This window comes from Lontra canadensis, unplaced genomic scaffold, assembly GCF_010015895.1.
Source record: "Lontra canadensis isolate GAN:19392208 unplaced genomic scaffold, GSC_riverotter_1.0 scaffold2, whole genome shotgun sequence".
In the NCBI taxonomy this organism is placed as follows: Eukaryota; Metazoa; Chordata; class Mammalia; order Carnivora; family Mustelidae; genus Lontra; species Lontra canadensis.
In genome coordinates, this window is record NW_022630996.1 from 5,681,083 (window position 1) to 5,700,386 (window position 19,304).

General features: G+C 41.3%; 1 protein-coding gene across 3 annotated transcripts; it reads right to left on the reverse strand.

Moving 5' to 3' along the window:
- Positions 1 to 291: 291 nt before the first annotated feature.
- Positions 292 to 16,024, reverse strand: SSBP1 (single stranded DNA binding protein 1). 3 transcript variants are annotated; one of them, XM_032867418.1, is made up of 8 exons: positions 15,951 to 16,024; positions 15,201 to 15,267; positions 13,214 to 13,274; positions 12,485 to 12,625; positions 12,174 to 12,261; positions 10,643 to 10,731; positions 6,251 to 6,325; positions 292 to 602 (listed from the first exon to the last, which is right to left on the reverse strand). In XM_032867418.1, the coding sequence occupies exons 2-7, from the start codon at positions 15,222 to 15,224 to the stop codon at positions 6,282 to 6,284; spliced, it is 447 nt and encodes a 148-aa protein (XP_032723309.1). In that variant the 5' UTR covers positions 15,225 to 15,267; positions 15,951 to 16,024; the 3' UTR covers positions 292 to 602; positions 6,251 to 6,281. The 3 variants fall into 3 exon arrangements, with proteins under 3 accessions (XP_032723309.1, XP_032723301.1, XP_032723320.1); XM_032867410.1 differs by lacking the exon at positions 292 to 602 and having other exon boundaries at positions 6,173 to 6,325; XM_032867429.1 differs by lacking the exons at positions 292 to 602; positions 15,951 to 16,024 and adding an exon at positions 15,788 to 15,806 and having other exon boundaries at positions 6,173 to 6,325.
- Positions 16,025 to 19,304: the final 3,280 nt, after the last annotated feature.

Consider the following 19,304-nt stretch of genomic DNA (forward strand, 5'->3'; position numbering starts at 1 on the left):
AGAGGCTTCAAGCCAAATTAAGTAATGCTTATTTGCTGAAAAATTATGCTTATATTTACTCTTTTAAAGGCTAATTGGCTAAGGTTTTGTGTACATAGTATGGCCCAGTCCCTCTCCAAATTTAGAATGAGACCTAGGATAAAGTCTGAAGGATGGTGGCAGTAGAGGTTTTTACTTCTGCTAGCAGGGGAAGGTCTTAGGAGAGAATTAGATAGTGAATTCATTGTGTATATGAAGATAAAGAATGTGTGAATTAGTAAGAATGAGGTTTAACCGCAAAGCACAAAGAAGTGGCTTAAACAAGGCAGAGATTTATTTGTGTCTCCCAAAGAAGTCCCGAGATAGACCATCCAGGACTGGTATGGTGGCTCCATGGTCATCGCAGATCCCAGCTTCTTCTGTCTTCCATCCTGAAGATAGTCTCATAGTCCAAGATGGCTGCTAGAGATTCAGCCGTCACGTCCACATTTCAGACCAGAAAAAGCCAGATGAGGATCCGGAGAAGCACAAAGGATAAGCCTCCCAACAGAGTTAATCACTTAAGAAGCTTTCCTGGAAGCTCCACCAAATGACTTCTGCTTACAGCCCCTTAGCAACTGCTAACTGCAAAGGAGAACAGAATGCAGTACTTCAGCTGTGCACACTGTCACCTCCAATAAAATGTGGGCTCTGTAAATTAATGGGTTCAACAGAAAGGATAATGGCTACTGGGTAGTGAATTAATCATGTTTCTTATTTTCCATATTTTGATGTTTGACATCTTGGAGCCTCCCAGACCCTGGGAGTAACTAACCCCTCCCAACATTAGCTAATTCCTAGAAATAGTAAACACTTGCCCATGAGCAAGTCTTTAATACACAAACCAACCAATCCCGATTTCATACCCACCATTAGCCTCCTTTTATCCTGCAGTCCAGAACACTATTCCTCTGCCCAAAATCACCAAGTACCTGACAACAAGGGACCACCCCTATTTCCCAAAGCCTGGTGAAAATTATTCTATCCCACAAAAAACACAATAAAAGGTCTGGTGCACACTTTCCCCTCATTCCTTCTGCCTTCTGGCCTACACTGGTGCATCCCCATGTGGTTCAAATGGTGTGGCATGAGACCTCCTCTTGAGAACTATAACAAACTCTTCTTTCAAGACAACTGTCTTCATGTCCATCATCTTGCCACACCAGATTAACACAAGTCCCTAGTACACTGTAAAACTGGTGAGCAACTGGAAATCTTTCCCCTAATATGGTTTTCCACAACAGAAAGCTGTAATCCTGGCAACATTTGTTATGTTGTCTCACAAAATGTGCTTCAAAAGTGTTTGGCAGAAGAAAAAAATAGTCACTCTTGCCTTGACTGCTCTTCTGAGCTCCACTCATTGATATCAAATATAAGCTAAGGACTTTATGATTAAACTATGTTCAAAACTATTCCTGATCTTTCACCTTTCTCAAATCAGCTCCCAAATTCACGTTCCTTAGTCTCAGAAACATAATATCCACACACCTGCCCACGCAACTACAGAATTCTCTCTTCACGGCCTTTTCTCTTACCGCCAGCACCTACTTGGTCCCTAGCACATCCTGGGCAGAGCTACGTGTTCTTCTCCTACTCAGTATTCCTTACCCAGAGTCCATAACGGGATCTAGCACGTAACTGTTGCACAGTGAATGAATTGTGAAGATCACATTCCCCTTGTGTCACCTATAGTCCCCACTCTGCTGACCTTTCTAGGCTCCTTCAGTAGCTTCCTAATTGCCGGCAGGCTTTCTCCCTTCTAGCCCTGTTCTATTTATCCCTGTATCTAGGCCTGTACACATGCGTGGTACAAAGTAGGTGCCCAACTGAAACTGAATTTAAAAACATACCCAGATTATCTGTAAATAGCCATGGAAGATTAAAAGCAAACCAAAAAACATTAACGCAAACTATGTTCTTAGTAACCCACGGACATTAACAACAACAACAACAAAGGCCAAGTACGATAACCTAAAGTTAGTAAGTATCCTATGAGACTTGGGGAGATGGGCATGGGGATCAAAAGAGATAACACCTTGTTTAAAATAACTACAGCTAGAATAATAATGGCCAGTAGTACCCAGCACTTGATTCGGTTAATATGCACTATGAAAGTTATACGCATTATTCGTTGCTCACAGCAGGCCTATGAAGTAGGGACACTATTTTCCCTGTTTTATTCACAGAAAAACAAAACGACAAAAAATCCAACATAGGGAAAAGTTAAGAAACTGAGCAGAGGCCCCTCAGCTGGTAAGTGCAGCAGATCCAGGCTGTCTGACTACACAGCCTTAACTGAACTACCACGAGAAGCCACCTTTTATCCAAACAGCAGGTGAAGCAAGAAAGCTACAAAATTACAGCGTACACCTGTACGGACAAACAACACCCCAAGGTCCCAAAGCATGGCAGAGAGCATATGGATGAAGAATAAAGAGACAAAAGGAGAAATGTCATTATCGTGGCCACATGATTTGGACAGCCTGAATAGCTACACGCCATCCCAGCACAGGCTGTGGGAACAGCATAAAAGCAAATTTAGTCGTGAGAAAGGACTGCAGTGCTGCTAACACCTGCCAAAAGTCTCGTTCTCTAAGAAGTGAGCCTGTCAAATTCCTGAGCAATCTTGCTGACAATTTCAACCCTCAGCAGGAAGGAAACAACGGGAGGAGCAGACACCGTGAACCTATTTTAACCAGTAAAGAAATTTGCTGGATAACAAGGAAGCAAGAAGAATATGTGAAGATAACTTAGTAAAGAGACTAACTGCAACTTTCCTGCAGGATCATCAGACTGAAAAATGAGAAAGAATGAAGAGCTGGAGGTATTCCTCCCTCATTCCCAATTCTATCCCAACCAAAACCGTTTATGTACTGCAACTCCCGGTATGACTTCGATGCACCCTGAATGGTCAAAAGCTATCTGTGGGGGGGTTCTGAACAGCAGGGCCAATGGAAAAGGGAGACAATGGGAAGCAGACAGTAGGCAGAAAGCAAAACGCGAGCTTCACATACCTAAACTCCCACTCCCAGTGTGCCTGATAAGCTGCGTGACTCTGACATGTTACTTAACCTCCCAGTTTCACGTTTCCTCACGTGTAAAATCAGGATAATACCACCTTCTCAGGGATAAGTTAAATGAGACAACGATAAGAAGCCCTGAGCTCAGGCTGGCATCTGTTGAGTACAGAATAAATGTCAGGCGTTAATATGGTAATTACCACCTTGCAAGAGATGTCTCTATAACTCATTAACGTTTCCACAATGATTTGCTCGCTGCTGCTCCCACCAAGCTTCGTAGCATATAATCCAAACCCTGACAAAAAAGTAAGTGAAGTGATTCTGCCCTCACTTTCATGTCAGTGTTTCAGTGCAATCCAACGAGCTGACATGTAGAAAGCCCTGCAACGGCACTGTGTGAGGCTGAGCGGGATGGGGATGAACGGGTGGTTGTGAGTAAAAGACAACCGTGCCTTCAAAAACTGCCTGGTCTCTTCCGGGAATACAGAGAAACCACCAGTAATTTCTCCTGAATTGCAGAGGTTAGGCTGTAACCCAGTTGACAATGACAAGTAATCCCCAAAACAGCCACAAAAACACATCTTTGGTGTCTTGGGATGTCTCTGGATTCGTTGTCCAGTAATTTTTAAGAACTGAAGGACTCTTTGAGAATTGTGTTGGCATCAAATGGTGGATATCATACAGGTTGGTCTTTAAAGCCCATTATTCTGGGTTACATATGTGTATTAAGAGAAACACAAAAGAAAAAGGAGAAAAAAAGGTGAATGAAGTATCTAAGCATGTAATACTAAGACGCAGAAGATGGGCGTCGACACATGAGAGGCTCTCCTGCTCTCCTGCTCACCCTCCAGGACAAGTGGCAGTACCGGCTGAAGGTCGATCAGAAGTGCAAGCCTGGCCTGGAAATAATGGAAAGATTTTTTTCCCCAAAGTGAAAACTTTTGTTTTCTCTTAATATAAAAATAATGTATGTTCAATGCTTTAAAAGAAATAAAATATATAAAAGTGCAAAAAAAAGTAAGGAAAACCACACATAATCCCCCCACCGAGAGATCATCACAACCGTTTGAGGTTTCTCCTCCCAGACATTTCTAAACATATACTTTTATCAATTACTTCTTTTTCAAAAGTGGGGTAACACCACATGCTGTTCGATATTTCTTCTCCCACGCTTCTACGTATCATACTCAACTTTCCACGCAACATAGAATCCCAGTATCAAAGTCGAAGGACAGTTTCCCACGGGTATATTCCCCGAAACCATGACAACGTGCAAAGGGAATGCGAGGCACAAAACGTGGCCTAGGAGACCCCCACCAACTCTTCCCACCACCAGCCTCCCACACACCCTCCAAGACCAGCTTGGGAGGGGTGCAGTTTCTCAGCACAGGGGACTGCCCAGATGGGAAGGGCACAGCTGTGCTCCTCAGGTCCGCAGCACCACGCGCATGCGGAGGCTCCGCACTGAGTAGACAACTCTGAAAGCCCCGCTGCCCAACCTTGGGGCCCGTCAGGTAAGCTCCAGCGGAGTGAGCAGAAGCCTGCGGCTCAGGGGGTTCCTGCAGGCCGTGCCTTTCTGCCCCTGCGCCTTAGACGCGGGGTTGCTTTGGGCTGGTCATTAAACTGTCTTGTTCACCATATTACCTGCCCAAAGCACACGACTTAACAGGAATACTAATCTGCATCACTTCTCACAACCTTTAAGGAGTAGAAAAGTAGATTTTCCAAGAAAGAGTGGCCCAAAGATCAATTTTATCTATGGTACATTTTGCTTGAGAAATGTGGCACAAAAGAGTGAGGACCATGTCACCAGTTTGAACGGAGAACGTCAGGGAGCAGAGTTAATGTAATGATTAATGGTCCCAGCAGCAGGAAAAAAAGGACAGCCGAGAGGAGGGAACTGCAACCACTGTTCTACTGTTCCTGGGCAGGAGCAAGGTAAAGCTAAGGAACTCCACCTTTCCTTGACCCAACTGCACTGTAAGTACAAAACACTGCTCAGTGCGGGTCCGTAGTGCAGCATGCGAACTAGGAAACCCCAGACAGTCCAGAATTCAGGCAGAGCGGACAAGACACGCTGTCTGAGGCACACGCACACAGGCTGGACAGGAGGCAAAGCCGGAGGCCAGGTGGCCTAGACAGCGTGAGGGACTTCTGTCATTGGACCCAGACACCAGGCTCAGCGGCAGCGGAGTCTGAACTGCGGCCAACCAGCAGGCAGACCCGTGCAGATCTGGTGCAGACCTGAACAGGTACAAGACACACTGAAAAACTCAAGTTCATTTTATGTAGTATTTATTAGAAAATCACTCTTACTCTGTAATTTCCAGAATCTTATCATGAAAGTAACTGTGTGTACACGATGTGTATGTACACCACGGGCCCATGTGGAAAAATAAAAGGAAAATGTCATTCCTGGGGCTCTAACCTAGGGAGGCAATGTGAAAGGTTGTTTGGGGACCCCCCAAGTTCTGGATGAGACTAAAGGATAGCAATGGGGCTTAGAAAGATAGAAAAGAGTGGAACCAGAGCCCCTGAGGCATCACCTGGAGATGAACTATTTCACCCCTCCTTATTATTTTAGGTTTTTACTGCTGATAAAATCTATTTCATGAATGCTACTAGTGAAATTTGCCCAAAAACAAAAGAGGAGAAGAAGGTAGGTTAGTCTTGAAGCTATCTAGGTTAGATACCCACCACTGTTCAGCAACCCCTTCCAGTTTGGGCTAAAGCTTAATGTCCCATTGGGATCATTCATCTGTCACCATTTATCGAGTATTCTGTGCCAAGTCCTGGTTAAGGGGCAGGTAAACAGAGAAGATACAGTCCCTGCCACCTAGTTTATAGAGCAAACAGTAAGAAAATCGTTGTTCACAACCCTGGGATAAATGGCTGCCACCCAGTGACGCTCAACAAATACTCAGGGCTGAATCAACACTATGAAAGTGTACGCAAAAAACAAGGGGGCATCCCAAAGGACATGCAGCCCTTTGCTCTAACACAGATGAACCTGACAGCTCACTGCTTTGTACACTTGTACACCGAAACCATCCTTAAAAGAATAAGCAATTAGCTACAGAGGCCTATGGGACAAAAAGGGGAGGGGGAGTAAGAGTCATGAGAAGTCTTATCACTCATTTTATATAAAATAATATTTTAATTCTTGTCCTTAGGACCTATAAAGACTATACATGATGTGGAAATGAGACTGTACCAACAACGGCCAAAGGAGACTCGTCCACTCTACGCCTTCTCTTTAGTCTGGTCACTCAGAAATATAATGTTATCTGTAAAGAAACCAAATCATAAGGATTATTTGCAGAACTCTTTCTCATTTAATCATTCCCCTATGACACATACTTTAGTGCTGTTATCTAACAGGATTTTAGAAAAATTCCCAAAATGTGAACTAAGTCCTGCTATGTTCATGAGAGGCATATAAACAAGAGGCACCAAAGGAGCTAAAAGTTGGGCTTCAGCGACGTGACAACTGAGACCTTGCAGAAAAAGTGTGGTATTTCTTGTGTTTCCTGAAAACAATTACAACTGCTCAGCAATAACTTCCTACAAAAGAACTAGTCACAAATTTCAGTGCCTGCAGTGCTCAGACAGATGCCATGAAAGCAGGCAGCACGTCCTCGCACAGAAGAGGGACCAGGCATAACATTCCCCGCACTGGAGGTATGGAGAAAGGATGGGGTCCAACACATGGCCCTGTCAGCAAAGACAAACTGACCGATGTCTTTAAGTAGGCTGTAACACTCACACAGAAGACACTCTATTTTTAAATTTTAAAATAGATTGACTTTTTATACTCATTCTTGGGAAATTTTTTACTAATCAATATTACAGAGAAAGCATTTTCAAACAAGATCAGACACTGCACTTAAAATGTTGTCCCAGATGGAGTTAATTTAGGAGAAGCAAAGGAAAAGAAGTACTTTCTGTATAACTTGAAAAGAATCCAGATTCTTGTAACTTTAGAATTATTTTTAAAAGTGGTTATTACAGTATTTACAATACAGTCTTCTAAAAACATAGTATTGGCAAGAGTGCCATCCACTGCTGGTTACTTTTACATTAAAGACATGGATCCCTAGGAGGAAAAAAATGACCAAGCAACTGAATTTAAACTCTATTTCTGAGCACTGGGTGTTACATGTAACTAATGAATCATTGAACACTACATCAAAAACTAATAATGTACTATATGTTGGTTGATTGAAGAAAAAAACAATGAAATCTATCTTTCAATTCAAATGTCACTAAAGATCTCTTCATTTTTACGACTGACCATAAATCTGTTAATTACTCAATTAACTCATCCATGCTGTGAATACTAGTGACAAGAAGAAAACAAAATGACAGATAAACTGAACTACTACTATTTAGTGTTGGCTTGGTTCAGAACAATTCATACAATCCAAAGTTTGCCCATACTTTTGGTTTACAGTGGAATATGAAACCATTAAATGCTTCAGAAATACCTAATTGATAGAGATTTAGAAATGCCACTTTTTTTTTAAAAGATTTTATTTATTTATTCGACAGACAGAGATCACAAGGAGACAGAGAAGCAGGCAGAGAGGAGGAAGCAGGCTCCCTGCTGAGCAGAGAGCCCGATGCAGGGCCTGATCCCAGGACCAATCCCGGGACCATGACCTGAGCCAAAGGCAGAGGCTTTAACCCACTGAGCCACCCAGGCACCCCAGAAATGCCAACTTTTTAATTAGAAAGTTTGACTTTCCACTGCTTAACTCATAGGTGTAGTCCTATGCCCCACAGAGGTCTACAAAAAAAATTTTGAATAGGTAGAGATCTCTGGAGACATGGCCCAAGTAAGAAGAGCATGCAGAAATGAAATACTGTCAAGACACCCAAGAATTATGAAATCAAAATGGTCAGATAGGACCTCATCTAAGATCTGATAATGAGGGTAGAAAGATAACTATGTTGGTTTTCAAGATCAATATACCTCAGAGAAACCACAAGAAATATATTTTTTATTATTTATAACAAATTATAGTTTATCAATAGGGTAGAGTGGTTAAGACACTCTGGAGCAAGGTAAAAAAGAAAGGTGAAAGGAAAATCTGTCAATTAAGAGACTTATTAAGTTCTCAGAGGTCTGGCCTCCAGAATTGTGAGGAAATAATTTTCTCATAAGAATAAGAGACTTGGGGGGCACCTGGGTGGCTCAGTGGGTTAAGCCTCTGCCTTCGGCTCAGGTCATGGTCCCAGAGTCCTGGGATCGAGCACCGCATCGGGCTCCCTGCTCAGCGGGGAGCCTGCTTCCTCCTCTGTCTCTCTCTGCCTGCCTCTCTGCCTACTTGTGGTCTCTGTCAAATAAATGAATGGAATCTTTAAAAAAAAAAAAAAAGAATAAGGACTTAGGAGTGCCTGGGTGGCTCAGTGGGTTAAGCCTCTGTCTTCAGCTCAGGTTATGATCCTGGGGTCCTGGGATCGAACCCCACATTGGGCTGTCTGCTCAGCAGGGAGTCTGCTTCTCCCTCTCTCTGCCTGCCTCTCTGCCTACTTGTGAGCTCTCCGTCAAATAAATAAATAAAAACTTAAAAAAAAAAGGTTTAAGAGACTTAAGATACATATAAACCATGTAAGATAACCTATGGACTTGTATTTATGAAGCAATCAAAGAAATTTAAACATTGTGATGTCTGGTGAAAAAACAATTAATAATCTCCTAATATTAAGTGTGGTAATAGCACTGTAGTTACACTTTAAATAGGAATCCTTATCTTTCAGAAATACCTACTGAAAATATTTATGAATGAAATAATATAATATCTGAGAATTCACTAGAAAATAATCCAAATGGAGGAAAAGTAGGCTGGGGAAACAGAAGAAATAACATTGGCCATCAGTTGATAATTGTTGAAGCTAAATGACAGATTTTTTTCCACTTTTCTATGTTTGTGAATGTTTGACATTTTCAATAATTAAAAAAATTAATTTTTAAAAGATACCTAATTTTGGCATATCTCAGAAGTACATAAACACTTGAGACATTACTTTCTTTCATTTCTATGTTCTTACTCATACAAAAGGTTTCTCAGTGTTTACATCCATAAAAACTAATAACAGAACCAATGTTTAACCACTATTTTATTTTGGGGCACCTCGGTGGCTCAGCACGTTAAGCATCTGCCTTCAGCTCAGGTCATGATCCTAGGGTCCTGGGATCAAGGCCCAACATCGGGCTCCCTGTTCAGCGGGAAGGCTGCTTCTCCCTCTCCCACTTGCCCTGCTTGTATTCCCTTGCTTGCTTGCGCTCTCTCTCAAATAAAATTTTTAACAGTTGTCTTATTTTTTTTTTTAAGATTTTATTTATTTGTCAGAGAGAGTGAGCACAGGCAGACAGAGTGGCAGGCAGAGGCAGGGGGAGAAGCAGGCTCCCTGCTGAGCAAGGAGCCCGATGCAGGACTCGATCCCAGGACACTGGGATCATGACCTGAGCCGAAGGCGTCCCAACGGTTGTCTTATTTTAACAATTTATTGAAGAGTTTAAAAAGGAGCACTTCTCTCATAAAAGATGCATTTCCAATACAATTTCAGTTTTCAAATTTATATATTAAAATTGCTTTGGTATTTTATGTTCTAAAAACAACTATAATGATAATGAAAAGAAAATGTAACATTTATAGCCTTAATGTCACAGAATTTTTAAAAATATTTTTAAATTTAAAATAATTTCATTTTTAAATAAAATTTTATTCAAAATAAAATTTCAAATAAAATTTAAATAAAAATAACTTTTAATTTATGTATGTATTTGTGTTATAAATATAATAGGATGAATAATAAAATATTCTTACTTATACAATATGTATTGTTACATTTCTTAGGAGAAAATGGAAAAATAAGAAAAAGAAACAACATAAAACTTCCAAATGTTGAAGAGCTTGTTCATGTATTTTTTCTAAGGATGATGGGTATCAAACTGCTATGGTATTTACATCCATTAATACATTTCAGAGTAACAATCCCGTATTGAAAAAAATTTTCATGTCAACTTAAATATGTCCAAAGGGCTACATTTGTTTCAAAATTCTTGTAGAATTTTCACAGAAGTTTGAAAACTCACCTCTGGGAGCTATCTCCTGGAGGTATCTTCCTGACCTTCCTTAAACTTTGTGTGTCTATGTTTTCTACATTGTTTCCCATTTTGTCTAACGAGAACAGGAATTTAAAATCATCCTGTAAGGACCAACCAGGCGGTGACTAAACCTGCACAAATGTCTAATGCCACTCACAGTAGAGTTATCTTGGCACAGGGTTCTGCCCGTTTAGGCCATGTCCTTAAAAGACGTTAAAGTTCTTCTCACTTCAAACAGCCAAGTACTGACACAGACACTCTACTCAAAAGTTACCTATGAAATGAAACTGAGTACAGAGACAACATTCTGCACGACCAGAACACAGACACTCAGAGCAAACCCACAAACCACACTCCCAGCGCTCACGGCGAGCTGCTTGACAATCACAGCATCAGTACTCAATGCCTCCATTCAAGTTACTGACAACAAGCCAAGCTTTTAAAAAAGGGAAGGGGGAGCAGGGAATAGCTATTATCACAAGCTTCTTACCAGCTATGATCGTTGTTGCTTGCCGCCTCACGTTATTTTTATCTGTGTATTCACCATAGTCTACTTTCCCTTCTACATAGATTCGGGACCTGATAAAAATAAAATTTACAGTTTTCAGCCAGGAGATTGTCATCTGTTTTAGGAGACAGAGTCCGGTGAGAGGCAGTAACAAGCACACACGAAGGATGAAACAGAGAATCGGGCATAATCTCATTTTTGCTACCACATCTCAAAGTTCAACATCAGGAGTACTAAGGGTACTGAAACAGAACGTCCACACAGACTTGACACATACAGCTCTCAGGCTTGAGCTGCCAGCAGTCCTCATAAAAGTTTAAAAAAAAAAAAAAAAGTGACTTTAAGACCACGAATTGGAAGAGCAATGTCGTGGGATCCTTTCAATCCCTAGGACTGATTTCCAACATTTCCCCCAACTTTGATTCTGGACTCCCTAAAAGACTTGCTGATTTTCACTTATTGTCCAATTCCTTCCCATAGTCAGGTTCATGAACTTATTCTCAAGGGACTTAGATTATTAAAATTCAAAACAGGTATTCGGCTCAGTATTTCACTTAGCGTTAATTATTAAGACTATTTCTGCACTGTTTAGAAGGCTGAACTACAAGACAACCATAGCTGACTTTAAAGGGTAGAAAATGCACGCTGGCATCATTTTCAGAGTCTACCATCACCAAAAAAACAGAAAGTAGACAAAGCTAATGAAATGATTGTAGGCCAAAGGGAATACACACAAATTCATCAATCCATAGTTGAAATTGCATACAGATACTTTTCTTGAAATTTCCTGTATTTATGTGTGCGTTAATGCAAATTCATACAAACATACATACATACTAGAAAATGGAAATACATATAAAAAAAAAAGCATGCAGTTATTAAAAAGAAACAAATTTTAGTTTTTCCTGAAATTGTTTTTCAGGAAATATACGTCATTTTTATAAAACAAGTACATTTCTAAATATATCAACTATGAATATAATTGTTGTTCAACACATCCTTTTGTCCTTCTGTAGGTTTGGAAAAGACGATTTTTATTTATAATTAATCCAAGCATCCCAAAAGGGAACTATTAAGCCGACATAAAATTATCAAACATAGCAGAAGTGCTGTGAACACTGCCATACCTGAGTCAGACTTCAGACTCCAGGTCCTGTGCTAAGGGCCCCATGTACATGCCAAGAGGCGACACGGGAATTCCTAAAAGCATGTGTTACACTTGCTCACATGGCACTCAGTACACTCTGCCTTCTCTCTTGCCTCATCTGCTTCTATTTATGTACACTCCTTATCTGTCCCAAACTGTAAATTCTTAGAAAGCTAAACCATGTTTTATAGATCTCTGCATTAGTCATACATGGCAACACCCCATGCATATAGTACTAAGCTGTGAATAAGTATCTCGAGTTAACGGAGTAATTAGTAGGATAAAGGAGACAGGCATTCCCTGGGAACACTTCTGACCAGTTTTTTAAACCACTCAATCTATAAAATCCTTTCTTCCTCAACTTACCCCTTTTTCACATACTGGTATGCCACATCTCTGAGGCCTGGGCGGAATACGGATATTCTGTGCCATGTTGTCTTTTGACTGACATCACCTACATCACAAGAATAGGAAACATGGTTACAAATGCCAGCACACAAAGCAAACGCCAAAAGACAACATGCCCAGCAAAACCAACGTCACAATTTCTGAGAGACAGGAACAGATCTAGAGAAGAAAGATTCTTTCTAAAAGTAGCTCATCTCTAGTCAATTAACTGAGAATAAAAATGTCTCTTTATTGCTGATACAACGAAAACCCGAGGCTTTCATACTCACCCATCTGGTACGCTTCACTCTCCCCGGACCGCCACATCTCATTTGTCGCTAGAGAAAATATTGTGACTGGATTTTTCCCCTCCACCTGTCTCATGACGGGGTCCTGACCCACTCGCCCCAGCAGCTGCACACGGTTCAGAGCTGAAATGCAATGTGTAAATAAAATGAGATTTAGAGAAAGGTCCAGAAGGGGAATAGCTATGAATACTACTTCAACCTCGATCTCAGCCTTAAACAGGTTCTAGAAGATCAGAGCTAAGTTGGGGCAAATAAGGGGAGGCTAGGAGGGAAAAGAAGGGAGAAAATATTCTTAAAGAAAGTACCCCAAAAAACAAACATTAAGCTCTTTATTTTACCTTAAAATCTTTAAAATACCTTTTTTTAAAAAACAAAACATATGGTTGAAAGGACAAATCTGAGATTTGAAAATCTTTACAAATATGAGTGAATATTTCTGTGAAAGAACAGCTTGCACAAACTTTCACTCCCCCAGCCAAATAGCAGATGACCTTGGAAGACCAAGATAACCAAACAGGACTCAAGGAAATTCTTACAAGGCCCCTCAGCCAGATGGGATGAGGCCAAGAGCAGACAGGCAAACACGGGCCAGGGTCCTGAGGATTAACAGATTACAACCCAACTAGTGCACCTCTTCTACAACACACTTAAGAATATTTGTATGTTGCTACAAATAACATACTTTAAACTAGGAAATTAGCTACTACTTACATCTTTCAAGAACCAAGCTGGTGGCTACTTCAGACTCACGTCTTACAAACTGATGAAATACCTAAAGTAGAACAAATGAGTAAAATGGCTTTAATTTGGGAGGAAAGGTAAACCCAACAGAAGACCTGTTCACACTCCCTCACCATCAAGTCAGCGACTCCTACAGCACACACCCCCAGAGGACTAGCAGTGCATGTCACATGTTCCCCCTCACAGCACCACGAGGACCACACAAACGCTTGAGGGCCCTGAGGGCCAACTACTCCAGAAGCCCATGGGTACCACGTCCTAGACGGCACGCCCAGGAAGGTTAATTTAGAATCCTTGTTTCTTTTCTGGCAGCCCTCCTGGTTATGATGCTTCTGTGGCTGCACACAAAGGGTAAAGTCAAATGTATTTTGGAAAAATTCATGCTTTAGATAAACCAAAGGAAAAAGACTCAGACAAATCGGGTTCTCTGATAAAGTACAAAAATAGGACCATTCAAGTCCATCTGTCAGTGGAAAGTAGTAAATGACACAAACAGCAGCAATGATACAACAGCTATCATTACTGAACACCAGCTAAGTGCTTTACCTCTTACAGATTACTCCTTGGAAGAAACCAATCAACTATGTAAAATTATCCCTACTTTGGAGACCAAAAAAAAAAAAAAAAGTTTAGACAGATTAACCTGCCCAAAATCCTACAAGAAATAACAGGCAAGTTGTGCCTAGAACCCAGGGCCATCTGACACCAAGGCTGCCACTTTTCCTACTGCCCTCTGCTGCCTCCTTTAAGACATTCTGTTCAAGGGCTCCTGCCGGGAGAAAAGCACACACCCCTGGGCACGTGGCTGGTTTCACTGTTCAGAGAACTACTTGGTACATCAGAGAAGCGTGTGTCAAATAGGTAGCACCGTTAATATAAAAAGCACTTGTCCACCAACCAAAGGAACACCCGTTCCTGGGGCAGTGCAGTCTACGGAATCCTATCACTACGTTTTGGGACACGAGGTGGTTAAGAAGTAAAGATGGAGTTACCACATGGTAAAGACTCAAACAAACTAGTACTGCTATCATTCATCTCGAAAGGTACTACTTGAAATACTCAGATGAGCCACAGCTCCCAAGTCTCAGAACAATGGGTCTCATTTGGGAAACACAAAATTTAAGACCCACTAGAAAAGCAGAAATAGGGAAAGATTTTAACTGGGATGATTGTTAAAATTAAGCTTTTAACTCTTGTATACATCTTCACACTGTAGTATTAAGACAGCAGTAATTCTTCTGTGTTCCAGATTGCAACACACAATACACCGAGAAAGGCTAGAACTATGTAGAGGTTAAAGTGGGGATCCAAGAATACAGGGTCGATTCTACTGCAGACTGGGGGGGAGAGGAGAACAGGTTTCTGAGAGGAACTGATTCTTCATCAGTCTTAACAGGCTGGGGAGTGAGAGAGGTGTTATAAAGAAAAAACTACAAACTTGGTGACCAAATGTAAGTGAGGAAAATGGGTGGTCTAGTCTGGGTGAAGGTAGGCTAGAGTGTCCGGAGAAATAAGGAGTCGGACTGGTGGGAGTGAGAAGGAATTCAGGACACCGTACGTTTGTGGTGACATGATGACTTCAGATGCACTCTTCAGGACAGGGAGAAGCGGGGTGGAAGCCTGACCACAGAGGACAGTCTGACCACATGCCTCCTAGAAAAACTACTGGAAATGATTTTTATAGTCTTTAGATCACTAAAAACATTAAATGCTAACTGATCTAAATGCAAGTAGCATGTTTTTAAAAACTATGACTCCCCTTATACATGTAAGCTAGGAGATTATTTTGTTTTAGCGAACATCACTTACACAAGTAAAATCTGTCCCAAATCCTGTCAAATGATTACACATAAAGTAGGTGGGCCCAAACGGCTTTTGCCTCTGCAAAGGCCTGACGAGATCTGATCACTACAGTTGATCATAACGCATCTCATCACTAATATGTCAAAGTGGTTACCTGTAATACAGGTCTTCGAAACATGGCTTCTATTTGCTTTTCCTACAATCTAGTCTTTGGTCTTCCCCTGGGGGGGAAAAAAAGAGAGAGACAGGGGGAGAAAGCACGATAAATAGTGTTTCTTAGAGCAAAAGCACAAATTCACTGACCCTAAATTCCTAACTCCATTCATAATCTTTACGCAGTCCACCTTACGACCATAAACACCAACATTCCTGCGCATTTTACAAGGACTTCCCCCTCAAAAAAAAAAAAAAAAAAAAAAAAAAAGTTTATCTGTTTTATCCCCCTTGGCTTCCTCTTCCTCTGCCACATGCAAAAAAATACTCTTTCTGATTTATGCCCATTTGCATTCCAGTCTTCTCAAATTTTATTAAAATGCAAGCCCCCTCAGAGCTGGGGCTTTCGTCTGATTTATTCACAGCCACATTCAATACTCCTAAGCTAGTTCCTAATACATGGTGACGATTCGATTAAGTATTACAATATCAACAAGGGACTTAAATCTGAAACTTGCTGCTGCAAAAATTACGGTTTCCAATCCCGTTAGCGAAGACCATGGAGATCCCAGGACTCCCCGGCCTCACCGCCGGGATGAGCGGACGCCCTTTCTCAAAGGTTGCGGTCCTAACCAGCAACGTAAAGGGACTGGGAAGTGGCAGAAAACCCTGCAGTCCTCCGCACAGGTGAGAAGAGAAGGACCAAGACAAACACAGCACCACATCCCGAGCCACTTAGAGCCGCACGCACACGCAGCGAGGAACTCCTGGCTCCCTCCCTCCCTCGCCGAACGCTCGAACCGATTCAGCTTCGAGCTAGGCGAGCACTTCCGGATAGGGAGCGGACGCAAGCCTCGCGAGAGGAATAAGAAAACGGAAAGTCCGCAGCGTGCGCCGTAGAAATGCTCCGGCTAGCGCCGGGGGAAAGCAAGCATCCGTGATGGGATAGTTCCGGGAGCTTTTTTTTTTCCCGGCAGGAGCGGAGAAGACAACGCCGCCGAGTGGTGAGTGCTGCTGGTTTCAAGTTTCTAATGAAATGAAATTATTTGACAAGCTTCCCAGGCTGGACCAGGAGGGGGCGAGGTAGACGAAACAAAGGATAGCGGGGCCTCCAGGCCTGTCTACGTACGTAGTAGGATTCCCAGAAAAAGTAGGACTGAGAGCGAAAAATTCAGGGGTGCCAAAACATTTGGCAATCAAAATAATATTTTAGGAAGAATCAGGATAATATTTTAAGAATATATTCATTCAAAAAAATCTGTGAGGAACAAAAAAATAAAAAATTTAACTAAGTGTAACTTCTGAGCCGTAGTGAATCCTGAGGCACAAGGAAAAAAATGAACTTTTTTACATACAGAAAAAGAAAAAAAAAATCCAGAACACTGAAATATTTGAATATCAAAAAATTCGAAGAGAGGGTATATTAAAACTCCCCACATTAAGTTTAAATATTTTATTTATACTAAAAACAAGTCACTGTAGTTTTACTTTCCTGGCTTTAATAGAAGTAAATTGATCAATAATTGCAAAAATCAACACCGTTGCTTATTTCCAGTTGCAGGAATTGCCATTTCTGACCATTTTTCTTGACCAAGTTGCGCTCTTACATAGTTTTAACTAACTTCAGCTTGTTGATCTTGTTTTATTTAAAATTCTGATATGTTCTTCCTTGTGGATCTTTAATTTTAATATTTTTTAAGTATTGCATTAAAGTGGCCTTGATCTTGATTCCTGTTTCTGGGCACCCCTTAAATTTTGCTTCATTCACCCTAATCTTGGCCCTGCTTAGCAAGAGGGTATTGGGGTCCCACAGGTTGCAGGATACAGGCCAGAGGCAGCCTCGCCAGGCCCCTTCTCTGCTGGTCTTTGTCCTGTCCAATGTCTAGAAAAGGAGGGTACCCTCCAGCACATTCTAACAAGCACATCGCCTTCTCCAAACCCTACTTACAGGGCTTCATTGGCCCATTTTTGCCGTTAAAAGAGAAAAATACAAACTACTTAATGTGGTCTCCAGTGCACACTTTAACCTGCTCCTAAAAGCCTGGCTTTCTAGTTGGTACATTCTAGACGCTTATCTCCAGTTTTACCCCTGACTTCACCATGTTTAGCTCCTGAAACAGCGTGTTATACTGCCTTCAGGCCTTGCACAGGTATCAATCATCCCATACCCCACCAGCTGTTATTACTGTCCGTGCCCTCCAGTGATTTCCTGTTTAAAAATCGCACTTCTAGGGGCTCACTCCGTTAAGCATCTGACTCTTGGTTTAGTTTCAGGTGGTAAGCTCAGTATCCTGAGATCCAGCCCCACCTCAAGCTCCATGCTCAGCCCAGAGTCTGCTGGAGACTCTCTCCATTTCTCTCTCCCTCCTCCTTGGCTCCATCCCTCTAAAATAAACAAAATCTTTTTTTAAAATTATGTTTAAAAAAAATCTTCCTTCTACTTGAGCTGTTGACTCAGATGAAAAGCAAAATTCATCCTGTCCTCCAAAACCAATTTCCCCCTTTTAAGCTATTTGTTTATTTTAATGGTACCAGTATTATCCCAGACTTGAACTTTGGAATCATCTTTAAAACTTCTCCCTGATCACCTACATCCATTTGTCCATATGCACTCGGCCCTCAAAGTTATTTCATTATGCCACTGACCTCTCCCTCTTTCTATTTGCACATACTTCTGCGTGAGGAGTGTGGAAAGGATTGTTTAAAATAAAAAAGTCATTGAGTGTCTGCCTTCAGCTCAGGTCATGATCTCAGGGTCCTGGGATCAAGCCCCACATCTGGCTCCCTGGTTGGCAGAAGCCTGCTTCTCCCTCTCCCTCTATTTGTGTTCCCTCTCTCACTGCGTCTCTGTCGAATAAATAAAATATTTAAAAATAAATAAGTAAGCAGAAAGTACGCCAATTGAAAACATCCTTGGATAAACTCATAACTTAATAACACCTTAATCTAAATAAATAGCGTCTTAATCTCAATTCTCAGACAAGAATTACTAATACACATGCTCCTTAGACTGTTGAAACAAATCACAAGTGCTACCTTACTTTTTCTTGACCAAAAAAAAATTAAAATATACAAAATACATAAATGTATAATGTCATGGAAGAACGGAGTTGAAGCATTTTCTTATCACCTAGATCCTCCTTCCCCACAACAAATGCTCCAGCATCGCTTTGCTCACTGTTCTCAGCATCTGAAATGCCCTTTTCCATACTTTCAGAATTTTCTACTCAAAAGTCCTTACTTTTTTCTCCAATTTCACTTTCTTTACACACTCAGTTTATCTTGTATTATAATGTAGAAGACCATGAAGGTGCCTTATCTTCCCCACTGTCTGTGAGCTCTAGAGGACAGGGACCTTGTGAATTTGTGAATCAAAAATTATGCTCTAAAGCAAGGAGAGGCTTTAGAAGGGTTCAGGTCATAAGCTAGAACAAAAAATAAAAAAGAAAGAAAGAAAAAAAGAAGAACCCAGAAGGATACTCAAATAAGCCTGAAATTAGAAGACTAAAAACAACAAAGAATCAGGGACCTGGAAGAGTGACTGAAATGTATTTTTGTAATAGAGCTGCTTCTCTCTTTCAAGAATCTCCAATTTGCATAACTGTAGACTCTGTAGTTCGTCCATGGACTCAGAAAGGGCCTTCTCGATGCGGAGAAGTGGTGACAGATAGCAATGGGACTTTAATCAGCTACCATTTCCCCTGGCAGTAGTGGAATAATTCAGGGCTTTCATCCTTTGCAAAGCTAGCTGAGAAAGCGAAGTGTCTATCATAGACACCCAGAGCCTGTTTTTTGTGCCAGTACCATGCTGTCTTGGTGATCACAGCTTTGTAGTAAAGCTTGAAATCAGGCAATGTGATGCCCCCAGTTTTGTTTTTTTCTTTTTCAACATTTCCTTAGCAATCCGGGGTCTCTTCTGGTTCCATACAAATTTTAGGATTGTTTGTTCCAGCTCTTTGAACAATGCCAGTGGGATTTTGATCGGAATGGCATTGAAAGTATAGATTGCTCCAAGTGGTATAGACATTTTAACAATGTTTATTCTTCCAATCCATGAGCATGGTCCATATATATAATGGAATACTACTGAGCCATCAGAAAGGAT